The 24,899-nt window shown below is 39.3% G+C and overlaps 1 protein-coding gene across 4 annotated transcripts in view; it reads left to right on the top strand.

Moving 5' to 3' along the window:
- RHBDD1 (rhomboid domain containing 1) overlaps window positions 1-23,116 on the top strand; it is a 94,342-nt gene extending 71,226 nt beyond the window's left edge. For all 4 annotated transcript variants that reach the window (XM_075132220.1, XM_048864366.2, XM_048864365.2 and 1 more), the window contains one exon: window positions 21,045-23,116. In XM_075132220.1, coding sequence (XP_074988321.1) covers window positions 21,045-21,163 — 119 coding nt within the window. In that variant the 3' untranslated portion in view covers window positions 21,164-23,116. The remainder of the gene's footprint in view (window positions 1-21,044) is intronic.
- The last annotated feature ends 1,783 nt before the right edge of the window (window positions 23,117-24,899 follow it).

Here is a 24,899-nt window from a genome sequence, read left to right as displayed (position 1 = left end):
GGGGCCTTAGCAGCAGCCAAAGGCCCGCTGCTGTGTCAGTGGGGATCCTGGCTGCAACACACTGACATGGGTTCTGGCAGTGTTGCAGCCAGACTTGGGTCGGCTGCCCCTGGGCTACTTCCCAACTCCCCCTCTGGAGGTACCTGGGTCCAGGTGGTGTCCTCAGGGGGGTCGATCACCATTGGATCCTTAGGATAGCTGGTGAGGGGTAAGCTCAGCGACTCTTCTGGGTAGCTGGCGAGGAGTAAGCTCAGCGACTCTTCCACACACTGCTCCACGTCAAGGATCGGCCAGTGTTCAAGTCCGCTGCTGGAGTCTCCCCGGCGGGAGCTGGGCCAGAGGTGTCTGGCCTCTCCAGCAGCTGCCTCCCGAGTGAGCTCTGGCGTTGGGCTCATATACTTCCTGTCCGGCACATGACCCTCTGGGGGATGGGCTTGGAGTGCTCTGTCTCTGCCAATCTGGTGTCCAGCGGAGCTTGTCCCTCTCCGGGGCAGCGGGGAACCACACCGCCTCCCTACAGACCCCTTTCAGGAAGTGATAGCTAGGTCAATAAAAGACTTCTTCCATCAACTTAGATGTGTTTACAATGGGGTTAGGTCTATTTAAGTAATCTCACAAGGCATAACATTTTTCACAGCCCTGAGTAGTGTAAGTAGTTCACCCTAAGTTTTAGGTATAGACCTGGCCTAAATTTGATACTTTTTGCTAACCAGGAGGATACACTATCTTTGTGCACATTTATTTAAGCAATTATATAGCTTAATATACTTTTTATTTAGATTCTTAAATTCTCATATGTTCTGTTAGAAACTGGTGAATGACACTTATTTACTAGATTTTTTTTTTCTCATGATTTGTGACAAATTGCATTTGGATGGAAATTGGAATTGAATTAGATGCGCAAAGCCAGCATTAAAATTTTTTTAAAGTACTAAAACTACCTTAAATGTACTGGGTATGTACGGAAAAAAAAGCTTATAAAACATGTTTTACATTTAAAATTAACTAAGTTATTTAAACAAAGTAAGTTAGTGAATTGAGCTGATTATCTGGTCACCATATCTACCAGTGACCCCCGGGGGCAGAGTGGTTGTGTCTAACAGTTGGATCCGGAGTTGATAGCCAGCAATCAGAGCCAAGGGCCAGAGTTGGGGTCAGAGGACAGATGGCAGAGCCAAAGGTATAAACCAAGGCTGGGGACCAGATTACCTGAAGCAAGACAAAGCAAGGGTAAGGCTGGGTCTGGAGCAGGAGCAGGAGCAGGACTGGAACAAGGCAGGAGAGGGGCTGAGAACAAACTAGCTCAGGTGCTATCTCAGCTATGGGCAAATGCTTTGAGCAGCTGCTGCTGGGCATAAGAGCCGTCCTGCTGACTCTTCCAACCAATCAGGTGGTACAGTCAATCAGGCAGCCCTCTGCAGGCCAGCTGCTTTTGTTAGGTTGCCCAGAGACTGACTCTGCTGCAGGCCCTGTTTCCTGGCAGTGTCCTTCAAGATTTTAGAATTAGTAGCTCTCATCCCCTCACACTTCATTTTTATTCGTAGATTGGAAGAGAGAACATGTTTTCCTGCTTCTTCAACTCTTATTTATTCTCTCAATTCTAATGAATGAGTTATTGAACTGAACTAGATGAATATATTGAAATGACAAGTATTCTCTGCACCTGGTTTAGCACTATTCTTCAACAAAATGTGTTTTCAGGTGTTTACCCAGTGACTTCCACCATTTCAGTGGTATGACTTTCTTTAAAACTTCAGCAAACAAATATTGTTCGAATATTCTTTTTTAAATTAATTTAAAAGATTCTAATAGATTATAGTTTAGATCTTTACATACATTGTCATAATGTTACATTTAAATAGGCTTATTTTTTCAGAATAAACCTGTATTTAATGTAAATAAAAAATCCAATTAAAAATCCGTTTTAATTTTTTTTTAAATCAAGTTTTGTTCACATTGACAGTGCCTCACACAGTGGGATTTCTGGGAGCTGTCAAAATACAAATAATAATTCCAACTTTTAATATTTGCATGCTCAGTAATTTGTACAACAAATATTAAAGATAAATTTATGCCAAGAAGTACATTTTAAAGATAAAATACATTATCTAGTACGGATATAGGGTATCTATGATAGTATTAATCATTCATCGTGATTAAATCACTATGGAAATGTTGGCATTAGAGATGAAATTATAATGATATTTTAAGACTTCTCCAAAATGCAGCTAACAGCAGTCAGGACTTTCAAGTTGTACTTTTGCAATTAAATCTATCTTGTTTACAAAGATTTTATTTATATGGTCAAAGCAATTTGTTAGCTGCAGATGGGAATTTAATCACTAGAGGGTTGCGTGATTTGCTTCTGTAGGCCAAGCTCATTGCATTTACCAGGTGATCCTTGCATGCCTCCATCCTCACTTCAGCTTATGTAGACTGAAGTCTGTGTGTTGTTCAAATTTGTAAGTACAAATATCTTTTCCAGTTTTTTTGAAAATAACAAACAGTGAGACTCTATAGATTCTATGGATAGACAGTAACATCTGGCACTTTTACAGGGTACTCATTATCTTCTGTTCATTGTTTATCCGTTTCATATTTTTTATATTTTGTATCTGTTGATAATTGAACCTAGGGTCCAACATAATCCCCCTCAAATGTTTGGATCCTTGAAAGGGTTACATATGTGTAACCAGCTGTGAGTTCATGTTGTTTGACATCAACAAATACTTTTTGATAATGTGAGACCCTCCCCCTTCCCTGTGACTTATGAATGGTCACAGCCCAAGCCCAAAGCAGAGGAAGCTGGGTTTGAGAGCAAGCTACATTTCTGGTTTTCCAGCACGAGATAATTGTGGTGTAGGTACTTCATTCTGTGTATTTATCAAATGCTACACAAACTACTGTGGGCATGTTTTCCGGTGACTTGCACCTCGGCTTATACGCTGTCTTACCCATATCATGGTCCCCCATACTCCTCCCCTATGCCAGGGCTCAACTTTTTTTCACCACCCCAAAGTGCCTTTTATTGTCCCAGATTGGAAGTGATGGACAGATGGTTGGTGTTCACTGGCTCTCTCACACACCCCATAGATCAGGCTTTGGGGAGGCAACACTCTATGAGGAAGAAATTGAAGCCTCCTTTGCTTTCTCCTCTTTCTGGCTATCCCTGCTACTATTTTTTCTCTTTCTATCTTTGGAAATAATTCATTCTAGGTGTCAGCATTTTAAACTCCAGGGGGCAGAGCTGAGATAGGGGTTGTGTATTACACTGAAAGGCATTAATGGCTGCTATCAGCTGGTTCTCTGTTCTAGAGTAATTACAGAGCTGGTTACAAATGATGGGTGTGCTAAGCAGATACAGGGACTGTGTCCCACATTTTCACACTCTGGTTTTCTGATTTTCCTCAAAATAAAGAGGGTCCTTCCCATTGATTTCTAGAACGTTCCCCAAAATTTTGAAATAGGTTGGATGGTTCCAAAGTTATCGTGTTACATAAGGATACACATAGTAATGTCATCAAGTTGAATGTAGGGGCTCATTTCGCTCAGTGGAGAAGCAATAATGTGATCGTAGTTAGCATTACATTGAGACATTATGAAAGAGGAAAACATTAAAACATTTTTGACATTGAAACATCGTTTAGAATATAATTTCATGTTCTCAGATTGATGGCCTAATGGCTTATCTTCATGTTCCTTTAATGGAATCTTTAAAAGACAAGCTATTGGCTATGACATATATATCCCTGCATTTTGATTAATGTGTCTGAATCACAGATGGTAAACCTGAGTAAAAGAAGTATTCTTTCACTGCAGTAGATGTTATCATACAATGTGGTACATTTGCTGATGGAAAAAGTGTAAATATAGTACTGACACAGGAGATGTTTATTTGAATTTGCAGACTGTATATTAAAATGTGCATTAATTACTACTTTTTCTTACTGTAATTTTAAAGTGAGAGCACATGTTTTTAAAGTGACTTGCCAGTTCAGCTTCCTTTTGGATGTTTCCCTTCTTGTGGGGAGTCTATATTCCCAAAGAAAATGGGACTGATAACAAAATCTGTTGTAAAAATATTTTAAAATGGGTTATGAATACAGCAAGAAACTTTTAAAACAACAGCATCAAAATTGCATGCTCTGATTACTGCTGCGTGTTTGTGAAGTGCTACGAAGATATAAATTTCTACATAATTGCTTCTTATTTATTCATTAGGTACAAGCAACCAGGTTTTGGTTAAAATAAGGATCTCTGAATCTTCAGACCACACCTAGAATCAAACGTAATCCAGTTTTGTGTGTGTAGATTAAAAAGGTTTGATTAAGGAGGCCTTTCTCTCTCCCCCGTACCCCCAAAGGTAGGAGTTTCCAACGTGGCATTTTAACCCTCACAAATGCCTCTGCTGTCTTCTTTACAAAGAAAAAAAGATATATTCATTATCAAACAGGCTTATACAACTACAAGGATACCTGTCAGTGGATATTCTTTTTTTAGTTTTTTTAAAAGATCTTTAATAACAGTAGGTTCATGTTTCATGCATGGCAACCACTAGTGGACCCTCCAAAGAATAATTTTTACTGATGCATGGTTTGGAGCTGAAGGTAAAGTCCTAGAGTCTGATCCAGTGCCTGCTGATGTAAATTAGAATTTTTGTTCACTTCAATGTTTTTTGTTTTTTTTTAATCAGGTCCGTAGTTTGGAAGACAGATTTTTATCTCCGTAATGGTTTTCATGATTTCTGAGGAACAAATCCTGCCCCTTCCACCATGGGCTTGACAGGGCCACTTTCCTGTCAAACATGCAATTCTGCTGAATGAGTCTGGGCATAATTAGGAGATGCTCTGTGGGAGCAGCATAAGGGTGCTCCCTCTTGTACATGGAGAAAACATGAACTGTTATAGTTGCAGAATGGCTCCACTCTGTAGTTCGACAGAACCCAGCTGAGTTTCTCAGGGTACGTCTTCACTTCCCACCGGATCGGCTGGTAGTGATTGATCTGCCGGGGAATCGACGCCTGTACTCCACCTCGGCAGGAGGAGTAAGCAGAGTCGATGAGGGAGCTGCCGCAGTTGACTCGCCGTCTTGAGGACGGCCAGGTAAATTGAACTAAGGTACTTCGACTGCAGCTGCGCATCTTAGTTCGAACCACCCCCCAGTGTAGCCCAGGCCTTAGTTTTGGCACTACGGAGAGGATTTTGTTCGAAGTTTCTTTATTGGAAAGGTGGTAAAATCAATAAAATGTTCGCATTTATTAGGAATGTAAATTGCATCAACTAGAAAATAAAAACTTAGTGGTTCTTTGAGGGCTGGTCCCTATGTATATTCTCTGTGGGAGTGCATGCCCTTATGCACCTGAGACCAGAATATTTTTCAATAGCACTGTCTGTTGAACTGCACCTGCAAACTGTGCTTGCTTGTGTTCTGAACTGAGGGCATAATGTGTGTCACAGACCAGCCACCTTTCCAGTTTCATTCTACCAATTGTGGTCTGAGACGGAACCCTTCAGTAACTGGGGGATGGTGTCCCTAGCCTCTGTTTGACAGAAACTGGGAATGAGCAACGGGGTATGGATCATTTAATCATTACCTGTTCATTCCCGCTGGGGCACCTGCCATTGGCCACTGTCAGAAGACAGGATACTGGGCTAGATGGACCTTTGGTCTGACCCAGTATGGCCGTTCTTATATTCTTAACTGCAGTTTCTGCTAGTGTTCCCACTTGAACTTTTTTTTTTTTTTTTTTGTAAATAGTTTTTTAGATCATTGTTAGAGAGTTTTGGGGCTTAAGGGTCTCTCCCCACCCTTACTGTCTCATCTTTTGGAGAAATGAGTCTGACCAATAAGCCATTCTTTAAGCCCTGCCTGGCCTGGCCCCAGGTCTTTCCAATTAGTGACCCTCACAAGAGCTCAGTCTTGGGGAATCGTACATTCCCTCTAAGTGTGAAATCTACCATTCCTTTCCCCCTTGGACTAGACCATCTCGGGAGTTCCAGCTCCACAGGCACTTAATGGAGCTTTCTATGAAGCCCTGATCTGATCCTGGGCCTTCCTGCTCCCTGGCACAGTGACCAGAGCACTCTAGGTAGTGCCCCTGCAGCATCAATGCTCCGGTTCCTCAAGCTAGCCCAAGGACTTGTTTAAACAGAGGCATGTGGAGGGTACACACCTTCTTAAGGATAAATTGCCTCATAAATCCTCTAAAATGGGGACTGCTTCTTCCCCACTCCCGGTGCCAAGTAAGACTCCATGCCCAAGTGACATCTGGTATCTTTGCCCCCTGTCCCTTGCTGAATGTTCTTTCAGTTCTTCTGAGTACTGAATCTCCAGCAAGTATCATCTGTCTTCAATGGTTGGAGAACTCTTTGTGGGCAAGCTTGGTTCGTTCTTACAGGTTGGGTTGAGTTGTGATCCACACTGATGCCCTATACATCTCTCAGTTCCCTTGGATCTGCTGGATCTTATGGTATTTTCCAAAGTTTCCAAATTGACAACCTGGTATCTAGTAGCAGTGTAGAATTCCTCCTGGTCCTCTTCTCTCTGGTGACCATAGCCTGCTCATTCTTATCTGTCTCTAACCACATAAAATGCTGCCATGACCTCCTGTCTCTCATTGTTATGAACTGCCAGGCTTCCTCTCTTACTTCCTCTTTCTTCTGTGGCTTGATGTCCAACTCCATTCTTCCTTGAACCTGAGGTACTGATGTTTCCCAAACACAGCTGTCTATGTACTCAGCTTCTCAATAGCATCTCTATTTGCCGCTTCAGTCCAATAATGTTTTTCTGCAGTACAGCCATGAACTTGCACTATGTGTTCATGAAATCCAGTCTGTCGTTAGGCAGGAAAGAGAACATGGCACATCTATTATATGTCACGACCACTGTTTCATCGCTGGCTGTCTTAATTGTCACATGATGTGCTGAGCCTGGAAAGAGAGCCTCTCATACTCCCTCCAGAACTCCCCGGTTAGCTGTCTCCGAAGCTCTTGAGTTCTCCAAGCAAGTGACTTTTTACACCAAGTCTTCCCTGCTTAGCTTAGTCCCTCATCACCAAGGAGCAATTAACCACTCAGAGACTTAAAATAGGTAGGTTGATCAAAGTGCCAAGGGCTAGACCCTTGCAGCGTTACAAAGGCACCCTGCTTACTCAGGGGACCACAGCGGTGCAGCGCATACATAGAGAATAAACAGTCAGTCAGTCAACCCACAGGTGGATCAAATGCACTACTCACCAAGTCCTCCGACCTGCGAGCACAGAGTCTGCAGCTACTCCTGAAATTCCCATTAGCTGCCTCTGTTTGCCAAGGAGGTCCAGACAACAGTAGAAAATCTCCCTTTTGAGGATAACGACGTGTTCGGTAAGGAAACAGATGAGTCGTTCTACGCCCTTAAGGATTCTTGCATAGCTCTCCGTTCCTTGGGACATATACCCCGACACGCTGGAGGAAATATTGAAAGTCGCCTCCTCCTAACCACCTCAGCCCATCTATCATCAAAGAGCCTGTGAACCCCCTATGAAGAACCAGAGGGTACAATACAGCAGGCACTATGCACCACCACCACCATCCCTTCTTTAGTCTGAGCCTCCTGCCAAGGCCTTCTGATGGAACACTCAAGAGCCATCAACCAGTCTCTGCACCACCAATTACCCCCACCCCCTTTGGTGGCTGCCTGGCCTGCTTCCTTCCATTGTGGTCGCCTATCACGGTGTACAAATGGGTCCTAGACATCATCTTGACTGGCTACACAATAGAATTCCTTTTCTACTCCTCTTCCAAAATCCCTCTCCGCATCCCTCTTCAGGAACCCCTTTCATAAAGGAGGTAGAGATCAGCTAGAGAATCCCTAAATGAGCTAGGGCTAATAGAACTGGTGTCGTCTTAACACGGACAGGGGTTTTTAGTCACAATATTTCCTTGCTTCCAAAAAGAAGGGCAGTGAGGGCAGGAGGGGAGGTTGGAGACCCAACCTTGACCTCAGGTAGCTGAACATCTTCGTACATCATTCAGGATGATCACCTTGGCCTTAATGATTCCTTCCCTAAACAAAGGTGACAGGCTTGTGACCTTCACTTTGAGGAATGCCTACTTTCATAGACATTCATCCAGCATGCAGGTGGCCCAAGAGCATTTTCAATACAGAATTCTCATCTTCAGCCTCTTGATGGCACTGAGTTTTCACAAAGATGCTTTCTGTGGCAATGACATACCTGCATCACCAAGGCAACCTGGTATTTCCTTAGCTCAGTGATTGACTGCTCAGGGGACGATCATATCAGAAAGGTTCAAATGGTGGTCATCTCCATACGTGACCTCTTTCACTCTTTTGGAATCCAGATAAATCTAGAAAAGTCTGCTTTAACCCTCCCCTATCCCCAAATTATACAATTTATCAAAGTGAATCTGAACTCAGTTTTGGCCAAAGCATGCTTACTGCTAGACAGCTTCCTCACACAGAGAGACCTCATTGCTCAATTTCACCCCAAAGGACAGTGGAGTCTGATCTGGTTCCTTTAGGCCACATAGCCACCTATCTCTATGTGACACCTTTCGTGAGGCTCCATCACCCATACCTGCAGGCACAGTTACAGATGGTCTAACCTGCAACAGACATCCTGGACAAATGAGTTTTGCTTCCTCTGAACATCTCCATGTCCCTCACCTGGTGGCAAATCAAAGAGACTGTCTAAGTAGGGGTTCCCTTCATTCACGCACCATCATAAACCCACCACATAAAGACTCGCATTACGAATGCCTCCCTACTGGGCTCAGAAATTCACCTGAGTGACCAAATAGCACAGGGCTCCTGGACTCTGAAGGGATCCAGACTGCACATCAACCTTCTAAAGCATCAGGCAGTGCATGAAACTTAAAGGAAGTTTCCACCCTTCATCTATTTTGCACACGTGCAAGTATGTCAGCCAACATGACTACAGTATTTTATATAAACAAGCTGGGAGCAGCAAAGTCTGCCCCACTCTACACTGATGCAATCAAGCCTTGGAATTGGTGCATCTGGCACCAGATCACCTATTCAGCAGTGCACCAGTTATAGAGACCGGGAGTGGCTGGGTCATTACACATATTGAATCTATTTCCCTAAGTTAAGTATCCTCACACCTTCTTGTCAACTGTCTAAGTGGGCCATCTTGGTTATCACTACAAAAGTTTATTTTTCTCCTGCTGATAATAGCTCATCTTAATTAATTAGCCTCTTACAGTTTGTATGGCAACTTCCACCCTTTCTGTGTGTGTGTGTGTGTGTATGTATATATATATATCTTCTTACTATATGTTCCATTCTATGCAGCCAATGAAATGGGCTGTAGCCCACGAAAGCTTATGCTCTAATAAATTTGTTTGACTCTAAGGTGCCACAAGCACTCCTGTTCTTTTTAAATATGTTCTTTGTTTGAGTATTTCTCACTTGCTCTCCTTATAAGAATCTAGCTGTATCTGAACTCATTACATGTTGCTTTTTCAGCCTACTTCCTTAGGCTATGATTAATTTCCTGCCAACTTCAGTTGTCAACTGTCAGCCATTCCAAAGTATGGTCCACTATCTAGTGGGCTTTCTTTTGTCCTTTGCATCAGCCTCTATTATCTTCTAATCTTTAGAGTATGTCTATAGACATTGTCATCAGGAAAAAGAATTTGTGAGCGTTTGCATGTATGTACTTTTGCCGCAGCATGACAAAGCTGTTTCACACTTTGGAATTGCGCAAGTTTCATGTAGAATGTTGGAAATGACACCGTAGATTGCTGGAAGTGATACTCTGTGAGCTAGGTAGAAGCAAAATCATATTGCCTTGCCTAGATGATGTTAAATGATAATGCCCAGATCATTTGGTATGACTCAGCTGTACACAACACAGTGGTGGAGGTGGGAAGAAAAAAGATAGTTTTATGCTGCCTTTGTGACTTTCCAGTTGTTTGGTCATTTGGCTCCCAGTGCATCTTAGAGCAGCGTGGGTATTCTGCATCCCCTGGGCATTCTCCCCACACTGGAGGAATCCTCAGGTAGCAAGTTAAGCTGGCCTCATGACTTCTCTGCACTGCCTGAATGGCAGGAAGGGGCTGGAAATCTGGCCTTTAATTTGTATGCTTTTTTTTCAACTTTCCTCTTCATACTTTGTGTGCTAGAAATGGATAGATTTTCATGAAAAAAGTTATGTTTTCAGATGTTTATAATCTGAGAGAATCCCTTATGGTTATTATAATAAAACTACTTAAATATTGGCATTTTATGTTGGAAAATCAAGGCAAGCCAAGTATATGCTACAGAGACTGCTGTGGAATGCATTTCGTATAATCTGTACCATGCCCAGGAGCGATTTGTGAACTTTGAAACACATGAAATAATGCCCTGACATTACAGCATAATTAGCAGACCTAAGTATTATATGTTGCTATGGAAGAAATACAGTCTGTCATCTGAGGTAAATGAAAGCCAAGCATGAATTTAAAGTTTTGATGATAATTCATCAAATATTTCTCAAACTGATGTTGCTTAGTCAAACTGGTAAATAAAGTGAAACATGTATTTCAAGAATTTTTACAAACTCCTTGAACTTTTATAAAACCACCATAAGGAACCTTGAGCTGCTTAAGAGACGAAGTTTCACACTAGAAACCTAGGGAGGTATTTCCAAATGCATTAAAACTTCTGTTTACTTGAGTGGGAGCAAAGATAGGCTAAAACTAAGCACTTTTAAGCAAATCTCTTAATTAGTGTACAATTATTGTGTACCATTACTGTGTTTCATTCTTACTAGTTTTACAAATCTTCCCTTTATGATGACTCAGATGTTAAATTTGTTTGGATTGTAAAATATGCTTTGCTGTTTCCAGAACAAATACAAAGTTTTTTTAAAATATATTTTATACAGCATTAAAATCTGTTTGGCACTAGTGGAAAAACATTCTATTTAAGAAAGCATTCTGCTTGTAGGTCATATTCTTCAGGTTTCTTGTCTTGTTAAGGATATTTGTCTGAAAACAGGATCCTTGTCTCTTACAGGTTTGCCTGCTCCTGCTGCTTATTCCTTGCTTAAAGTCATATCATAACCCTATGTTCCTTACGTCATGCACATTCCACAGCAATGAACTGAAATGTCATAATCCTCGTTGAGATGCTACAAATGGTAGCTGGAAATAGTTATGACACAAATGTTGAATTAGGACTTCAGGCAAGGAATTAACCAGCAGGAAAAGAGGAACTCTTAAGACTCAAATCTCTTCAAGCAGAACCCAAATGCCTTTTTCAGCAATATGTCAGGGCTTTCTTGGACATGCTGTTGTCTTCCTGTCACACATTGCTACACCATGTCCTCAGCTAGGACTTTCTGTAGGCTGTCCTTACTCTCCAGAATTCATGGCAAAAGTTCTTTAGCTAAGACACAGGGTGAAATCCTGACCCTATTGAAGTCAGTGTCAAAACTCTGACTTCAGTAGGGTTTGGATTTTACCCAGGCTTCTCAACAGGAAATATTCTTCTCAGGATTCTTCCGAGAATCAGCTCTTCTGTCTCCCTGTTTGGATGTTTTCCTTTCCCACCCAAATACCTTAATGAACTATAAAATTGCTGCTGTTGGCGCAGTTAATTTTTGTAGCTGCTTCTTGCCTTGCGTTCTTCTTTCCCTACTATGAGCTGTATTTTTAAAACTATTTAGTTGTGCCTTTTGAGGGAGAGCAATGTAAAATACAAGTGAGTGAAAAACGACACTGGTGAAAAGTTATGAAGTGAACACAAGAAGAAGATAGACTAGGAGCCAGATACTGAAGGACTTAGTTATTTTGAATCATCCATTGTGTTAAATAATGAATCCACCTCCCCCCTGCTTTCCCACAAAAATACATTAACTTTGGTGACTTAGATCCCTCTCTGGCAACTTATAGGATGTCACTACTTGAACCCTATGAAAGCATTTACCAAGTACTCTGGATATAGTTTATTAAGTCCGTGTTTCTTTAGATTTTTTTCAGAGGTGTTATTTGCAGATGGTACTCTGTTACTCTGAGCCTTGTTACTGTGTTCATGCTTGTAATATACAGTAGTGATGTATAGGTTTAAGATTTTTAGAAGAATGGCTCCTCATTGCCTATACCCACCTGCTATAGATGGATGTTAAGTGGCTTCCAGTTTTAATAAGTCCTTTGAAACTGATGTTCCTATAAAATCTTTGCTCCTGCACAAGAGTTCCAAGGACAGCTTTTTGTGCTCAGAATATATTTTATTAAACTGGAAAAGATGTTGGATGTTGAATATAAGGATTTAAAAATACAAAACAAAACAGGCCTCCTAAATTTAGACCAGCGTATTGGGTCTGTTAGCTCACTGCTCTACATTAGAGTTAGAATATTGGTTATGATGCTGATCTTTCCAGAACAAACATTGGGTTACAAAGTACAGGGCACAATTGAATGCAGGACTGGATTAGTACTTATATGTGTGTGTGTGTGTGTGTGTATCTATATGTAATGTATTCCAGTGGGCTTTAACTTTACACTGCTTCACATGAAACCTAATGTGACACAGAAACTGCTAGATGCTTGTGAATAATCCCTGGGTTTCAAACCAGCCAGACAATAAACAACTCTATAATATTCAGTGCAGCAGCTTCTGTAGAGCCCATCTGTTTCAAAATAACCCTAATTCTGCTTACTATGCGGAATGCTTTGTTGTCTAGGGTTTGTCCTAGTTTTCTTGAATGTTTTGACTATGTGACTCTGGTGCCATCTCCTGGATAAATATGAAGTACGCCATCAAATTAATATTTCAAATCAAACAGCATCAGCACTTTGTTTGATTCAGCAGTCATCCATTCAACTCTTAGAGGTGATGGAAAGATCCCAAATCTTATTGTTTTCTAGACACCCCACCTATTTGCTTATGGAACATTGCACATACAATGAAAAGTGTTCATCCCAAAATTATAATAGTCCAGATGTAGGCTGGTGTACTGGTTTGGAGACAGTGGGCCGACTGCTCCCTTATATATATTCCATGCAATCCTACTGAGATCAGTGGTATTGCATGGGGTCGCAGTGATATTATCTACTACAAAGTCCAGAATGGAGCTTCATAGGTCTCCAGGAAGCCAACTTTACAGTAAAGGTAATCAGCATTTTCAAGGGCAATTCAGTGTGCTTGGAAGAAATTGTATAGTTTTCATTAGCTTTTAGGTTTTGCATTACAGCATGATTAACTGTTTTCTGATAGATCCTCTAAAATGCAGTTTTATATTGTGAACTCTTTGCAAAAGATGAGGCTAGATAGGTCAGATTGCTCTTGGCCCAATGGTAGCAGTTTTTTTGTAGTTATCACTGTGGCTAGAATTTGATGTTAATGAACATGGCATTTCTGGAGCTAGACATTGTGGTTGGATCAGTGTAACTATTGTGAGCCAGATTTCTGGTTTTAGAAGCCTACAGTAGAATCTCCTGCTAGTTGTTTTAGGTGCCTAAGGTTAGCTCCTGTGGTAGGGGCTGCCTTTAGTGTTTATACTCAGTATCTGATGAAGACAGCAGAATTTTTAATATCTTCAAACTTTATCTAGCCTTGGTGACTTTAGGTGCAATATTTTTTAACAAACTGGAAAGTTGTATATAATAATAGAATAATGAAAGTATATTTAATATATAAAATGCATAGGGCTTCTGCTGTCATATATCTTATTCCAGGTTTCTCATTTACTCATCCTTTGTTGATAAGGTAATAGTAATTTGATGGCAGATAGAAAGTAAACAATGAAGAAATATCTATTCCTTAATTGATAGTAACCGGTCTGTGTCGGAAAATGATAATGCCGAACTATGAAATCTTCACTTAACTTTAAATGATCTGTTTCAAACAGTTCAGCTTGGTTGAAGGACTTTCCATTACTGAACCCCGAGTGCTTCATAAGTGTTCGACTGTGCCTTTTGGATTAATATTGGAGATCGTTTGAGATATATATAGATAGCTAGATTTGAGATACATGTCATTCATATATAATCTATCAAATATATATGAGGGTTCATTCTGGTATCATAGACTGCTGTGATGCAGTTTTTAGCAATATCAAGTCCTACAGCTGAACAGTTTTAGAAAGTGCCAAAAATGTAAATGAGAACAGTTAACAGTGTCAGATAGAAAAGCAAAAAAACCTTTCTACATGAATTACAAAGAAGAAAACCCTGTAACTAGAAAGCAAATTTATTTTTGTGGGTGGGGAAGAAGGTAACAATTGTTAATTCTTTGCATTTGCTGGTGTAGTGGAATGTCCCAAATGATATCTGTTTCTTTTTATGGCTCTAGTGTAAGATTACAGCGGGAGGCTTATTCCTTTTTTGGAAGAAAGAGGTGCTTAGAATGCTAGTGTATCTTGTGCCATGATTGTAAAGATAAAATACTCTATTATATAGTGCTTAAGAATGTCAGTTTAAGAGCCTAATCTATAGAGATGCTAAGCATGAGCAGTCACACTGAAGTCATTTGGAACTGTGGAAGCTGAGTGCCTCTGAGGATCTGGCTCGAAGGCCATTGGACCTAGTGGATTGAGTAAAAGTCTTTTTAATACATTGTTTTCAGTTGTTTTTTTAATTATCAGGAATAACTGAGATAATAGGAGCTGAATATAAAATAACAGCTTTTACCTTCTTAGGCATTATAGAAATAAATATTGGGCTTCACGTTTTCAGCACAGAGCGTTAACCATCACTGGTGGCTGAATACTTAATTTCTCTTGCATTCAGGCTATATATGTCTGTCTCATTGAGTTTAGGTGATCACATCATATGATTTAAACAATGACTGTGTTTAAAATGCCTGTAACTTGCTTCCAAACTCAGAACTTGAGTGAAAAAATCTGTTTAGGTCAAATTGAATTTATTATTGTTAAAATGAAATAAGCTGATAACCTCTGTAACCTCCTGAGTTTTTGTGTTTCTATTTTTCTTGTGTTTTAACAACTTCCATTAGTACCAACAAATAATATTTCTGCATACAAATTTAGTTTTCTGCATTATAGTTTTTTCTCTGATTTAAGTAACTTTAAATAAGAGCATTATTTTTTCTTACTAATAAAAATGTCATCCAAGTTCAGCCATCAAGGTTTTTTAACATGCCTTCTTCCAAACTCCTTTTATGCTGCCATGCAAATGATTCCTTCTCTAGATGTTACCCTGGATGATAGTAATTATTTTTTATTTAGAAAATGATTTTTAATATAAAATATCTGAAGATTGTCTTCATACATGTTATTTAACCACTTTTTGATGTCTGATATGCCAGGTAGTCATTGCATGGAGTGTACCTGCAGTATCCTCAACACATATGTTATATGATAATTTCTATGAAAAAATTGTAGATTCAGAATTATGTGCTTCATTACAGTAGCTGGACTGAAGGAGATGTAGCTAATGGTTGAAAAGCTGGTTTACTTAACATGGTGATAAAAATGCCAAAAGCTGCCGCAGCTTTTATCTATACATTTTGGTTCTCATTGGTATAGGTTCCATTGAAACACTGGTAGCCCTGGTGACATTTTTTTCTTGTAAAATTCTCTAGTTGTAGGCAAGGATTAAGTGGCTAAGGCATTTCTAAAGGTATTTAGGCATTGCTGTGCTCAGTGTTGCAACGCCTAACGGATTTAGGAGTCTAAATATCATATTTCAGAAGGGATTTAGACACGAGTCCAAATTCCATTGACAATCTGAGATTTAAGCTTCTAAGTGCCCAAATCACTTTTGAAAATGAAATTTAGACTCCTAAATCAGTTAGGTGTTGCAACATTGAGCCCAGTAGTATCCAAATGCTTTCAGAAATCTGGGCCTAAGAATTTATCCCTTTAATTATTTTTACATTTTTGTGAACTATTTGGATGTTTGCAACCTGATTTCTTACCCAGAAATCCAGACGCCCTTTTTGGCAGCAGTTTCTGAATGAACTGTCACTTTCAGCATACAGTGGTTTGCAAATAATCTTCTGCACTACTGAAAAGATTCTAGTTCATCTTTTATAGTACACGGATTAAAAGTGACTGAAGGGGTAGTTTGTTATTTTGGCAAAGAAGGCAGTTTAAACTGTCACTTTTTTCTTTAGCCTCAAGAGGAAACATCCCCCACTCAATTGCCTCTCTTTATTGCTATCTCCTAGGTTGTTGTTTTTTTTATCTTGTCCCTTCCCTGCCTTAACATTAACATTTCCTCTGTACATAAAGAATTACAGGTGTGCTTAAATGATAAAATCTTAATGGGTGCAGCTGAGCCGCTGTAGCATTTAGCAAAGACGCTACCTTCTCCTGTCAGCACAAGTACTCCACCTCTCAGAGAGGCTGGAGCTATGTTGACAGGAGAAGCCCTGCCACTGACATAGTGCTGTCTGCACTGGGGCTTAGGTCGGTATAACTCTGTCACTCAGGGGTATTGATTTTCCACACTCCCGAGCGACAGTGTTATATCGATATTCATTTGTAGTGTATACCAGGGCTGAGGAGTTGTTGCATGACTATGACCTCATCAAAAAGGCCCAACTAGCTGGTCAAAATGTGGCTTTGGGCAATCAGTATCCAGCCATATTCTAATAATGTATAAAACCCTTAATACAAGGGACATGAACAACCACCTCTGCCCAATGTGTACAAGGGCATTTCAGCTCTCTGTCTCTTATCAGAATAAGACCAGGAGTAGGGCATTCATGTTTCCTGGAATGCATCTATGGAATTCTCTCAGTGAGGACATTTTCCTGGAGGATGTCTCTGAAGCGGTCTTCAAGGCTCACTGCAAGGCCTTTCATTTTGGGTCACTATATATATAATTGAGCAATTGTTCCTACTTTTTTCACCAGATCTTGTTTTGTTTTGTTGCTGGTGTGGGGGCTGGACTTTAAGGAGTTGTGAGTACTGTGCCCAGTTTTTGTTTAACTCTAATGTTGTTGTCTTATCTTCCAGATACTAAAACTGGACATGGGCACTCTATAAACAGGATCCTGATTTTTAATTGACCGTTTTACTGTGATACATAAGAAGGAAAATGAAAAACTTTTTTTTTCAGAGTAGCAATAATCTAGAAAAGTATGTCATAATGTTAGTTAAAGCTGCAATACAATTTAAGTCCCAGTTGTTCAGTTGACTATGTGTCTGGACCCCTGCTCAGATGCAAAGCTTCAGTGACTTCAGTAGGTCTCTGTGTGGCCTTGTGGTGTGCCCATGAAGAGTCATTTGCAATCATGGCCTTTATTATATTGCCTCTGCATGCAGTGGTTTTAGTATTTTATTCATGCTTTGACTATTTTTGGTATATTAAATGTATTTATGCCCATCAAAACTCTGGACATCTGAACAAAATATTAATTAAAAATCCATACAAATTGTACCAGTGTGGAAAACCAAACAATTCGCTGAAAAGCCCCCACTGCTCACTCTTTCACCATATCTTCCCATCCATTCAGCCTAGAAAAATGTAAGGTACTGTATGCTCTAAAGTACCATCACATCTTCAGTTTCAAAGTCTGATAAACTTTTCCATCATGGTGGTCTTGACATCATTATTAGTGACAAAGTAATGAACTTGTAAAAAATTGTTAAAATAGCATCAAGTTTTTTTTAAAAAAATCTTTACCCTGGTCTGTCCAGCTTCTGAGACACACTCTCATTAATGAATATTGATTTAAAGCTTTAGGGATCACACCTTGGGTCTTTTCTTTCAGCTCCTTTGCACAGGCATGTTTAGGCCTTTAAGATGTATTTACAACCATCATTGAGCTTCCTTGCTCAGTACATGTATAAAGAACCTATCTGCCATTGTGCATCCACATCTGGGATAATTGTTTTCTTTCTTTTCAGATTAACCATAGCCAGTTTGTATGATGCATAAACATTCTCTTAGTATGCCAGTCAGTGGCCTGTTTTCAATTCAATGATCTGTAATGCTTTTTAGCTGCCTGAAATCAAAGGTTCATGCTCACAAAATTTCTAGCCTCCTGAAGTGAATAATTATTTTTCTCTAACATCTGTACATGGCTGTTTCCACTTGTGTGTGTTCACAGGATTGCTGCAATATTACTGCACCCATGGTTTAGGGTTACTGTCCATGCACCGACACCTATTGGTCTCCTCTAATTAAGGTGGGACTTCTCTTTGGGGTCACGTGGTAGAAGGGGTTAGGCCAGATCCAGAATGGAAATGGTTTAGGTCATAACATCACAACCGCTATGTTGTCATCAGTCTTAACTTGTCTCAACCAGTCTCATTTTGAGAGAGGGATAGGGGGGAGGTACAAGTTATGAGGTATTCCATGGCCTTTGGGGAGTGGGGGTGGCTTTTTCACATTAGCAGGAAGAATACTTTGTTTCTAAAGGAAAGTATTTTAAAAGGAGATGGCAATATTTCATCACATACAGGAGCACTTAGTTAGCTCTTAATTAGAGTGGCATGTTGTTCTGAAATGGTGGGTGTGCTTATGGGTGAGGTGAAGAGTAATTGACAAGTTGCAGTGTTTGTGTTTAATGTTTCTTAAATATGACGTAGTTTTGCCTCTATCTGAAAATACTGATTACTTTTTCAGATTCAGAAACACAATGTGGTGCAAGGCCACGTTGAGGTTAAAGTGTTACAATGCACATTATATTGATTTGCTGCATGTTAATGTGAATTAAAACTTTCTTCAGCTATTTCTGTTTTTTTGTGAATATCCCATGTTATTATAGCTAACCACTGGTGCCTGAGCAGCTAGTTAGGTTTGGCAGCATTTCCTAAGAGTTTGAGCTATTTGCAAGGACAAAAAAAATCCTTCTGCATCTTCCAGTCTTTGTGTAGAATCGTAAACTTGTCTATTATTAAGGTCCTGTCTATACTATAAATTAGAACATAACTGAGTCAGAAGTCAATAACTAGGTCTCCCTTACTGCACTGTAGATAGGTCATCTGTGTACTATGCAAACAGGCCCCTTGTATTTAAGCTTGCTAAGCACCCCCGCATCTGAAAATGAGCTCCACTATATGTATAGTACACTACTTGTTTTTGGTTTTTCATATTCACTATTACTATTAAAACATGATCCCTTGATGAAAAGTTAATAAATACTAACATTATAAATATATATGCAGTTTGACGCAACTATTCCCTAATCTTTAGAACTAACTTTTTTATCCTTAATAATGTATGTACCTAGGTTCAGAAACCAATCTCTACTTTTTTTTTTCCCAAGGACCCTTAGCATATGGGCAGTTGATGTCATACTTAGGCACAGCCTTTATATCTTTTCTTGCTTTCCTTATTATGTGACTTGGAATTTGAATTCTCTGAATTCTTTAGTTGGTGGTGACGGGGGAGGTTCTTTCTGTCTTTCAACGGTGCCAGAAGAGAGAACCACCTATAGCCTGTACTATCTCTGCTCAGATTAATTTACTCACTGTGCTACGCTATAGCTGAACTGCCACGTGTAGTTTATTTCTGAATTTGCTTGTTGCCAACTAAAGATGGAGTTACATGTGCATCTGGTATGGGTCACCACATCTTGGACTGTAGTACTAGCTGAAAGTTTAAAAAGCTTGCTTTGCCAAAAGTAACTGTTGAGGACTTGTAAATAGTTTAAAAGTCTAGATGTTACTATATAAAACAAGGATGCTGAAAAATGTAAAGTCCTGGGCTTTTTAAAGAGTAATTGCTGTATTAAAAGTACACATTCTTAATGGAGGGGGAAAAAAACGAGGAGTACCTGTGGCACCTTAGAGACTAACAAATTTATTTGGGCATAAGCTTTCGTGGGCTAAAACCCACTTCATCAGATGCATGCAGTGGAAAATACAGTAGGAAGCTATATATACACAGAGAACATGAAAAAATGGGTGTTGCCATTCCAACTCTAACAAGACCAGTCAATTAGGGTGGGCTATTATCTGCAGGGACCCTAATTGATTGGTCTTGTTACAGTTGGATGGCAACACCCATTTTTTCATGTTCTCTGTGTGTGTGTGTGTGTGTGTGTGTGTATATATATATACATATATACACACACACTTCCTACTGTATTTTCCACTGCATGCATCCGATGAGGTGGGTTTTAGCCCACGAAAGCTTATGCCCAAATAAATTTGTTAGTCTCTAAGGTGCCACAAATACTCCTCGTTGTTTTGGTTTTGTTGGGTTTTTTTTGCTGATACAGGCTAACACTGCTACCACTCTGAAACATTTTTAATGAACATTTATGCAGTGGGATTGCTCTTAAACTAGCAGAAAATTTTTTTCATCTGCTTTGTCAGTGTAAATTTTGGAAGTCTACCTAGTTTCATAAGGGACCAATAATTATTTCATGTTTGTTAAAATATATTTGTACAGACGATATTAAGAAATGAAGTAATACAGAAATGCCATACCAAGGGGACAAACTAATCTGCTAACTAAGCACTGATCTAAGAGATTCCTTACTGTTGAATCAAAAATTTCTCATGCAGTTGAGCGAAAACTGTACAGAAATCCCTCAAAGATATTTCCATGGTAAACTATTTCAGGAAGATTAATAATCTTCTGTTACAATGGTAATCTGAGTATAATCATAATGGTGTTAGCACGGATAGGGTCCTATGTAACTCAGTTGAGCAGTACTGGTTCAGTCCAGTAGAGAGCAGTACTGCACACTCAGTAGTTCACTACAGTGTGGTCTCAGTAATGACAACTGCTGCTCTTGTTTAGTTATTTTGGTTCTATGTATTTTCTTTTTTTCTATGACAGTTTTTTTTTCCACTGCAGTTTATGATTCAGATTCTATCCTTTACTGGTCAATGCATTAATCAAAAGACGAGTTACGTAAAAGTATTTCTGCCGCATGATGTAAGTTATTTGATTGCCTGTATTAAAACCTCCTTGTTATATATCAAAACCAATAACATTATTTATTTTAAAATGGTTTTGTAATAATAGTAAACAAAAAAAAAGTATACAATGCTCACAACCTTACTACACTACACAGTTTTTTCACTGTTTAAATCATAGGATGTGTATGATTCTGCACTCAGCAGAGGATAAAAATGGTTTACATTTGCTTTTCATTTTGTCTTACAGGTTTTAGTGCAGGAAGTCATAGCAATGAGAGGCGACCTTATGGGTTTTGGTTTCCATCTGAACAGCTATCAGAAGAGGAAGTGAGAAGACAAAGACTTAATAGATTTGAGAGATGGTGAAATTGCCAAGGGTCTAATGAAAATATGTAAAGTGCTCTTCAAAGTTGCCAAAATGTTTGCAGATCTGTTCATTTATACAGTTTCTATTCTAGTTCAGAACTATTTACTACTGGCTACATAATTTAACAGCAAAACATGCCAAGGATTTTGCAAAATACGGCTGAAAATCTAGGCTTAAAATAAGTGGCCAAGGGTGTGGTCCAAGAGCCAGAATGTGGTCTGTGGCTGCCCTCCATTTTGCTGTACTTAAAATATGAAAGAAAACTGGTTGACTGATGATTGTAACAAGCCGCAACTCACTTCTGACATTTCTCTACAAAGGCTTTGTTAATGCCTTGGCTTTTTGTTTGTTGATGAGCTCAATCAACAATTTCTCTTCATCTGTCAAGGGGAAAAAAGGGAAAATGCGGATACCATATTAGTGTGTGTCCTTGATTTTAAAACTATATAAATCATCCTTGCATAATTCTTCTCTTTGCCTGTGACAAATAATCTTTTTGGATTGGTGAGTAAAATGGTACTTTTAAAACATCAGTGACTGAGCATATATGTAAATTAGGTACAGCCCTATAAATCCTGACAAGTTGCTAGCACAGCCTTTAAAGTTGCAGAATTTGGTTCCTCTTGTCTAAAATCATTCCATTCTGCCTAGGATATGTATACAGTAAAACTCATTTGTAACATTTCACACTATCTTGATACTCCCGGCCTATGGCCAATATGGTCATCCTAATATTGCAGCCTTAATTCTGAAAGTTCTTCCTTTTGTGGGGTTATTGTACTTTTATGTTTATATATATATATATTTATTTCTGGGAGAGGGGAAAAGATTGTTTAAACAAATAAAACTGAAACATTTTCAAGGCAAGAGACTAAGTTGGAATCCAAGAAGTTACTGTGTGTTGTTGACTTACCTATTTCCCTTTTAAAGAATACTTTGTAGACTATAGGAACTCCATCATGCAAATCTTTTTTCATACAACTTTAAAAATCAGACTGTTTCTCTTGATGGACTACACTGGCTTATTTGGAGCTTGGTTATTGCTCATAAGAAAGTGAGCTGTTGTAGGGAGAAGGAAGTATACTGCCTAAATATTGGTGGCTAGAGGCATTCTGCCTCCTCGGAATTGTGGAAAGCACACTGGGCAGCAGGACTTGATGCATCTTGGAAAAGATGTAGCCAGAATTGTTCTTGAGCAGTGTGTCACGAGAGCACCATTGCCCCGCTGCCACTTTCCTGAGACCTGCAGCCTGTGGGACTACTGGAGCCTGCTAGCAGCATTAGCTGCCCCTCCTCCTCTCCAGTACAGTTAATCATATATTGGCTGTCGTACCTGGGACCCACTCGGGCAAAAGTTTCAGCGTGCTCTGTTCTTACACTAGCACACCTGTGCAGGTCATTCATAACTTGATCTTTGCTGTGTACTGTAGAGATCTGTCTTTCAGTTAAGTTTGCAAGTAGAAAAACAAAGAAAAATGTCTTTATTCACACAAAGTAGCTGATATGCTAATATTAATAAAAACAGCTTTGTTAATTTTTTGTCTATTAACATTGAGAACAATTATATTTTAAAAACAAGTTTGAGCAATGAAATGCCCAAATAGGCAAACCTCTTCTGTTTTGTTCTTTTCAGTCCGTAACAGCTGTTACCATATGAAACACAATTCATTGCCATCCTACGGTGTGGAACTACTAGCATCTCTTGAGCATTGATTTATGTTCGTGTTGGGTTGAAAAGTTCTTGTATAGAGTATTTTCAGGGACCTATCGTGATCAGTGATCTGCACTTTATGAAATCTTGAAACCTCTCCCTCTCCATGAAGTTTTGACCTGGGTATATTATTACAGCTGTATGTATTTTAATAATAATAGCTGAAAGTTAAATTACTGGATGCACAGTAAATACATATGTATACTCTCTGGTTTTCATCAATAAAAGTCTTTTATTTGCACAGGCTGCTTCCTATCATCTTCTTTGTCTCTTTCCCTTTTTGTCCATTTCATGCCATGGAGAAGCATGAGATGGGCATGCCAAATGTTTGGCTTTTCAAGTGCAGAGCTAGAAATCTTACTTGCAGATACTGTTCAGACCCATTATTCACAGTGCTTTCTGGAGGACGCTCAATACAGGAAAAATTGTATTGTAAAGGCCCATTTTCTTGATCACCTTCAGGATTGCACAGTCGGTATAAAGACTCTTTCTTGTTAGCTAGCTGTCCTTTGTATACGTTATACATACTAGCCACAAACTAGAATGGCTGATATTCATTTATATTTAAATAGGTTGATTTTTCTAATAATTTCCTGCCTTCTTCACTGGTTGATATTTCTAATAATTTCCTGCCTTCTTCACTGAGTAAATATAACAAAGCAAGCAAAAGTCAACATTTGAGTATTTGTGATTGTGCATATTTTTTATCCTTCACCGGAACATTATCCCCTCCAAAACTGATCTCATTGCTGTGGTGTTCAGTTTCCAGTGTAGTTGGTCATGTTCATGAGGCTACATAATTTCAGATATTTAAAGCAGTCAGACTGATATAGGCAGAAAATATATTGTAAAAGAATGACAGTCTTGTGGCGTTTTTAGTACAATGAAAAGTATTTAAACAAAGGCAAAAAAAATCCATTTTATGGCATTTATTTACTCTTGTAATGTTGGTTTAGAAGTCTCAGCACAAAGCGACTTAGTGCTAAAGGTGTCTTGTGCTCCCTTAAAACAAAACTCCACGTGATCACAGAAATCTCATGAGCTGGGTCCTGTTATTGTCTTTCTTTTTACTATGCCTTCGTAAGCACCATTGTCATGAAATATGTATGGATAATAACCTTGTCAGCAATAACTACGGATTGTTAAACATATAGCTTTTTCACATTTTCTTACTACGAAATTGAAATAAATACTTGTTTTTATGTTTCAGCCTGTCCACTTCTTCTCCATTTTAATTGTAATACCTAATAAATGATCAGCACAGAAGATACTATATTTGTACATTCAGTCAAAGCGCATTATAAGGTAATGTGGATTAAACAAATTGCCTTCATTATGGCCTGTAGCTGCTCCCATTGAAGTCAATGGACGTTTGCCATTGAATTCAATGGGAACCGGATCAGATCCTTACACTGTCATAGAATCAGGTCCTTACACTCTGATACAGTTCACTGAAATGCTGTTTCTGTCATATGGTTTTACCCTGCACTTTCCCAAAATGGAAAATAAACTCTTATTTTAAAAATAAATCCATTTAGCTTGGAGAGCCCTGACTGCAGATGTGATGTCATGGATTGAATATCTAAGGCTGCCTGAATTCCTCAGTACCTATGCAGGGTAGTAAGAATTTGAAATTCAGTACTTCCTGCATAAACATGCTGTGATAAACGAGAGGAGGGATAGCTCCCTTTTGTGGACACCCAGCCAGCCAGTTAGCTATGGAATCCCTCTTGGTAGCTGTTCTCTACTTGCTTTACCTGTAAAGGGTTAAAAAGTCTAACTGCATGCATAGGAAAAGGGAAGTGAGTGGGCACCTGACCAAAAGAGCCAATGGGGAGGCTAGAACTTGTTAAACTTGGGGGGAAAAAACTTTTCTTTGTCTGTGTGTTGTAGTTCTCTGGGCAAGAGGGGAACAGGGCAGCAGTTATGCTGTGAGAAGCTGAAGGCCAGGTACAAAAATCATCAGAATCATACCTAGAATTGCTTATCTGGAACCCAGATATGTAAGTTATCAGAAAATGTGT

The sequence above is a fragment of the Caretta caretta genome, chromosome 9 (assembly GCF_965140235.1).
Source record: "Caretta caretta isolate rCarCar2 chromosome 9, rCarCar1.hap1, whole genome shotgun sequence".
NCBI lineage: Eukaryota > Metazoa > Chordata > Testudines > Cheloniidae > Caretta > Caretta caretta.
Note: the sequence above shows the minus strand (reverse complement) of the source record. Positions and strands in the feature narration are given on the sequence as shown.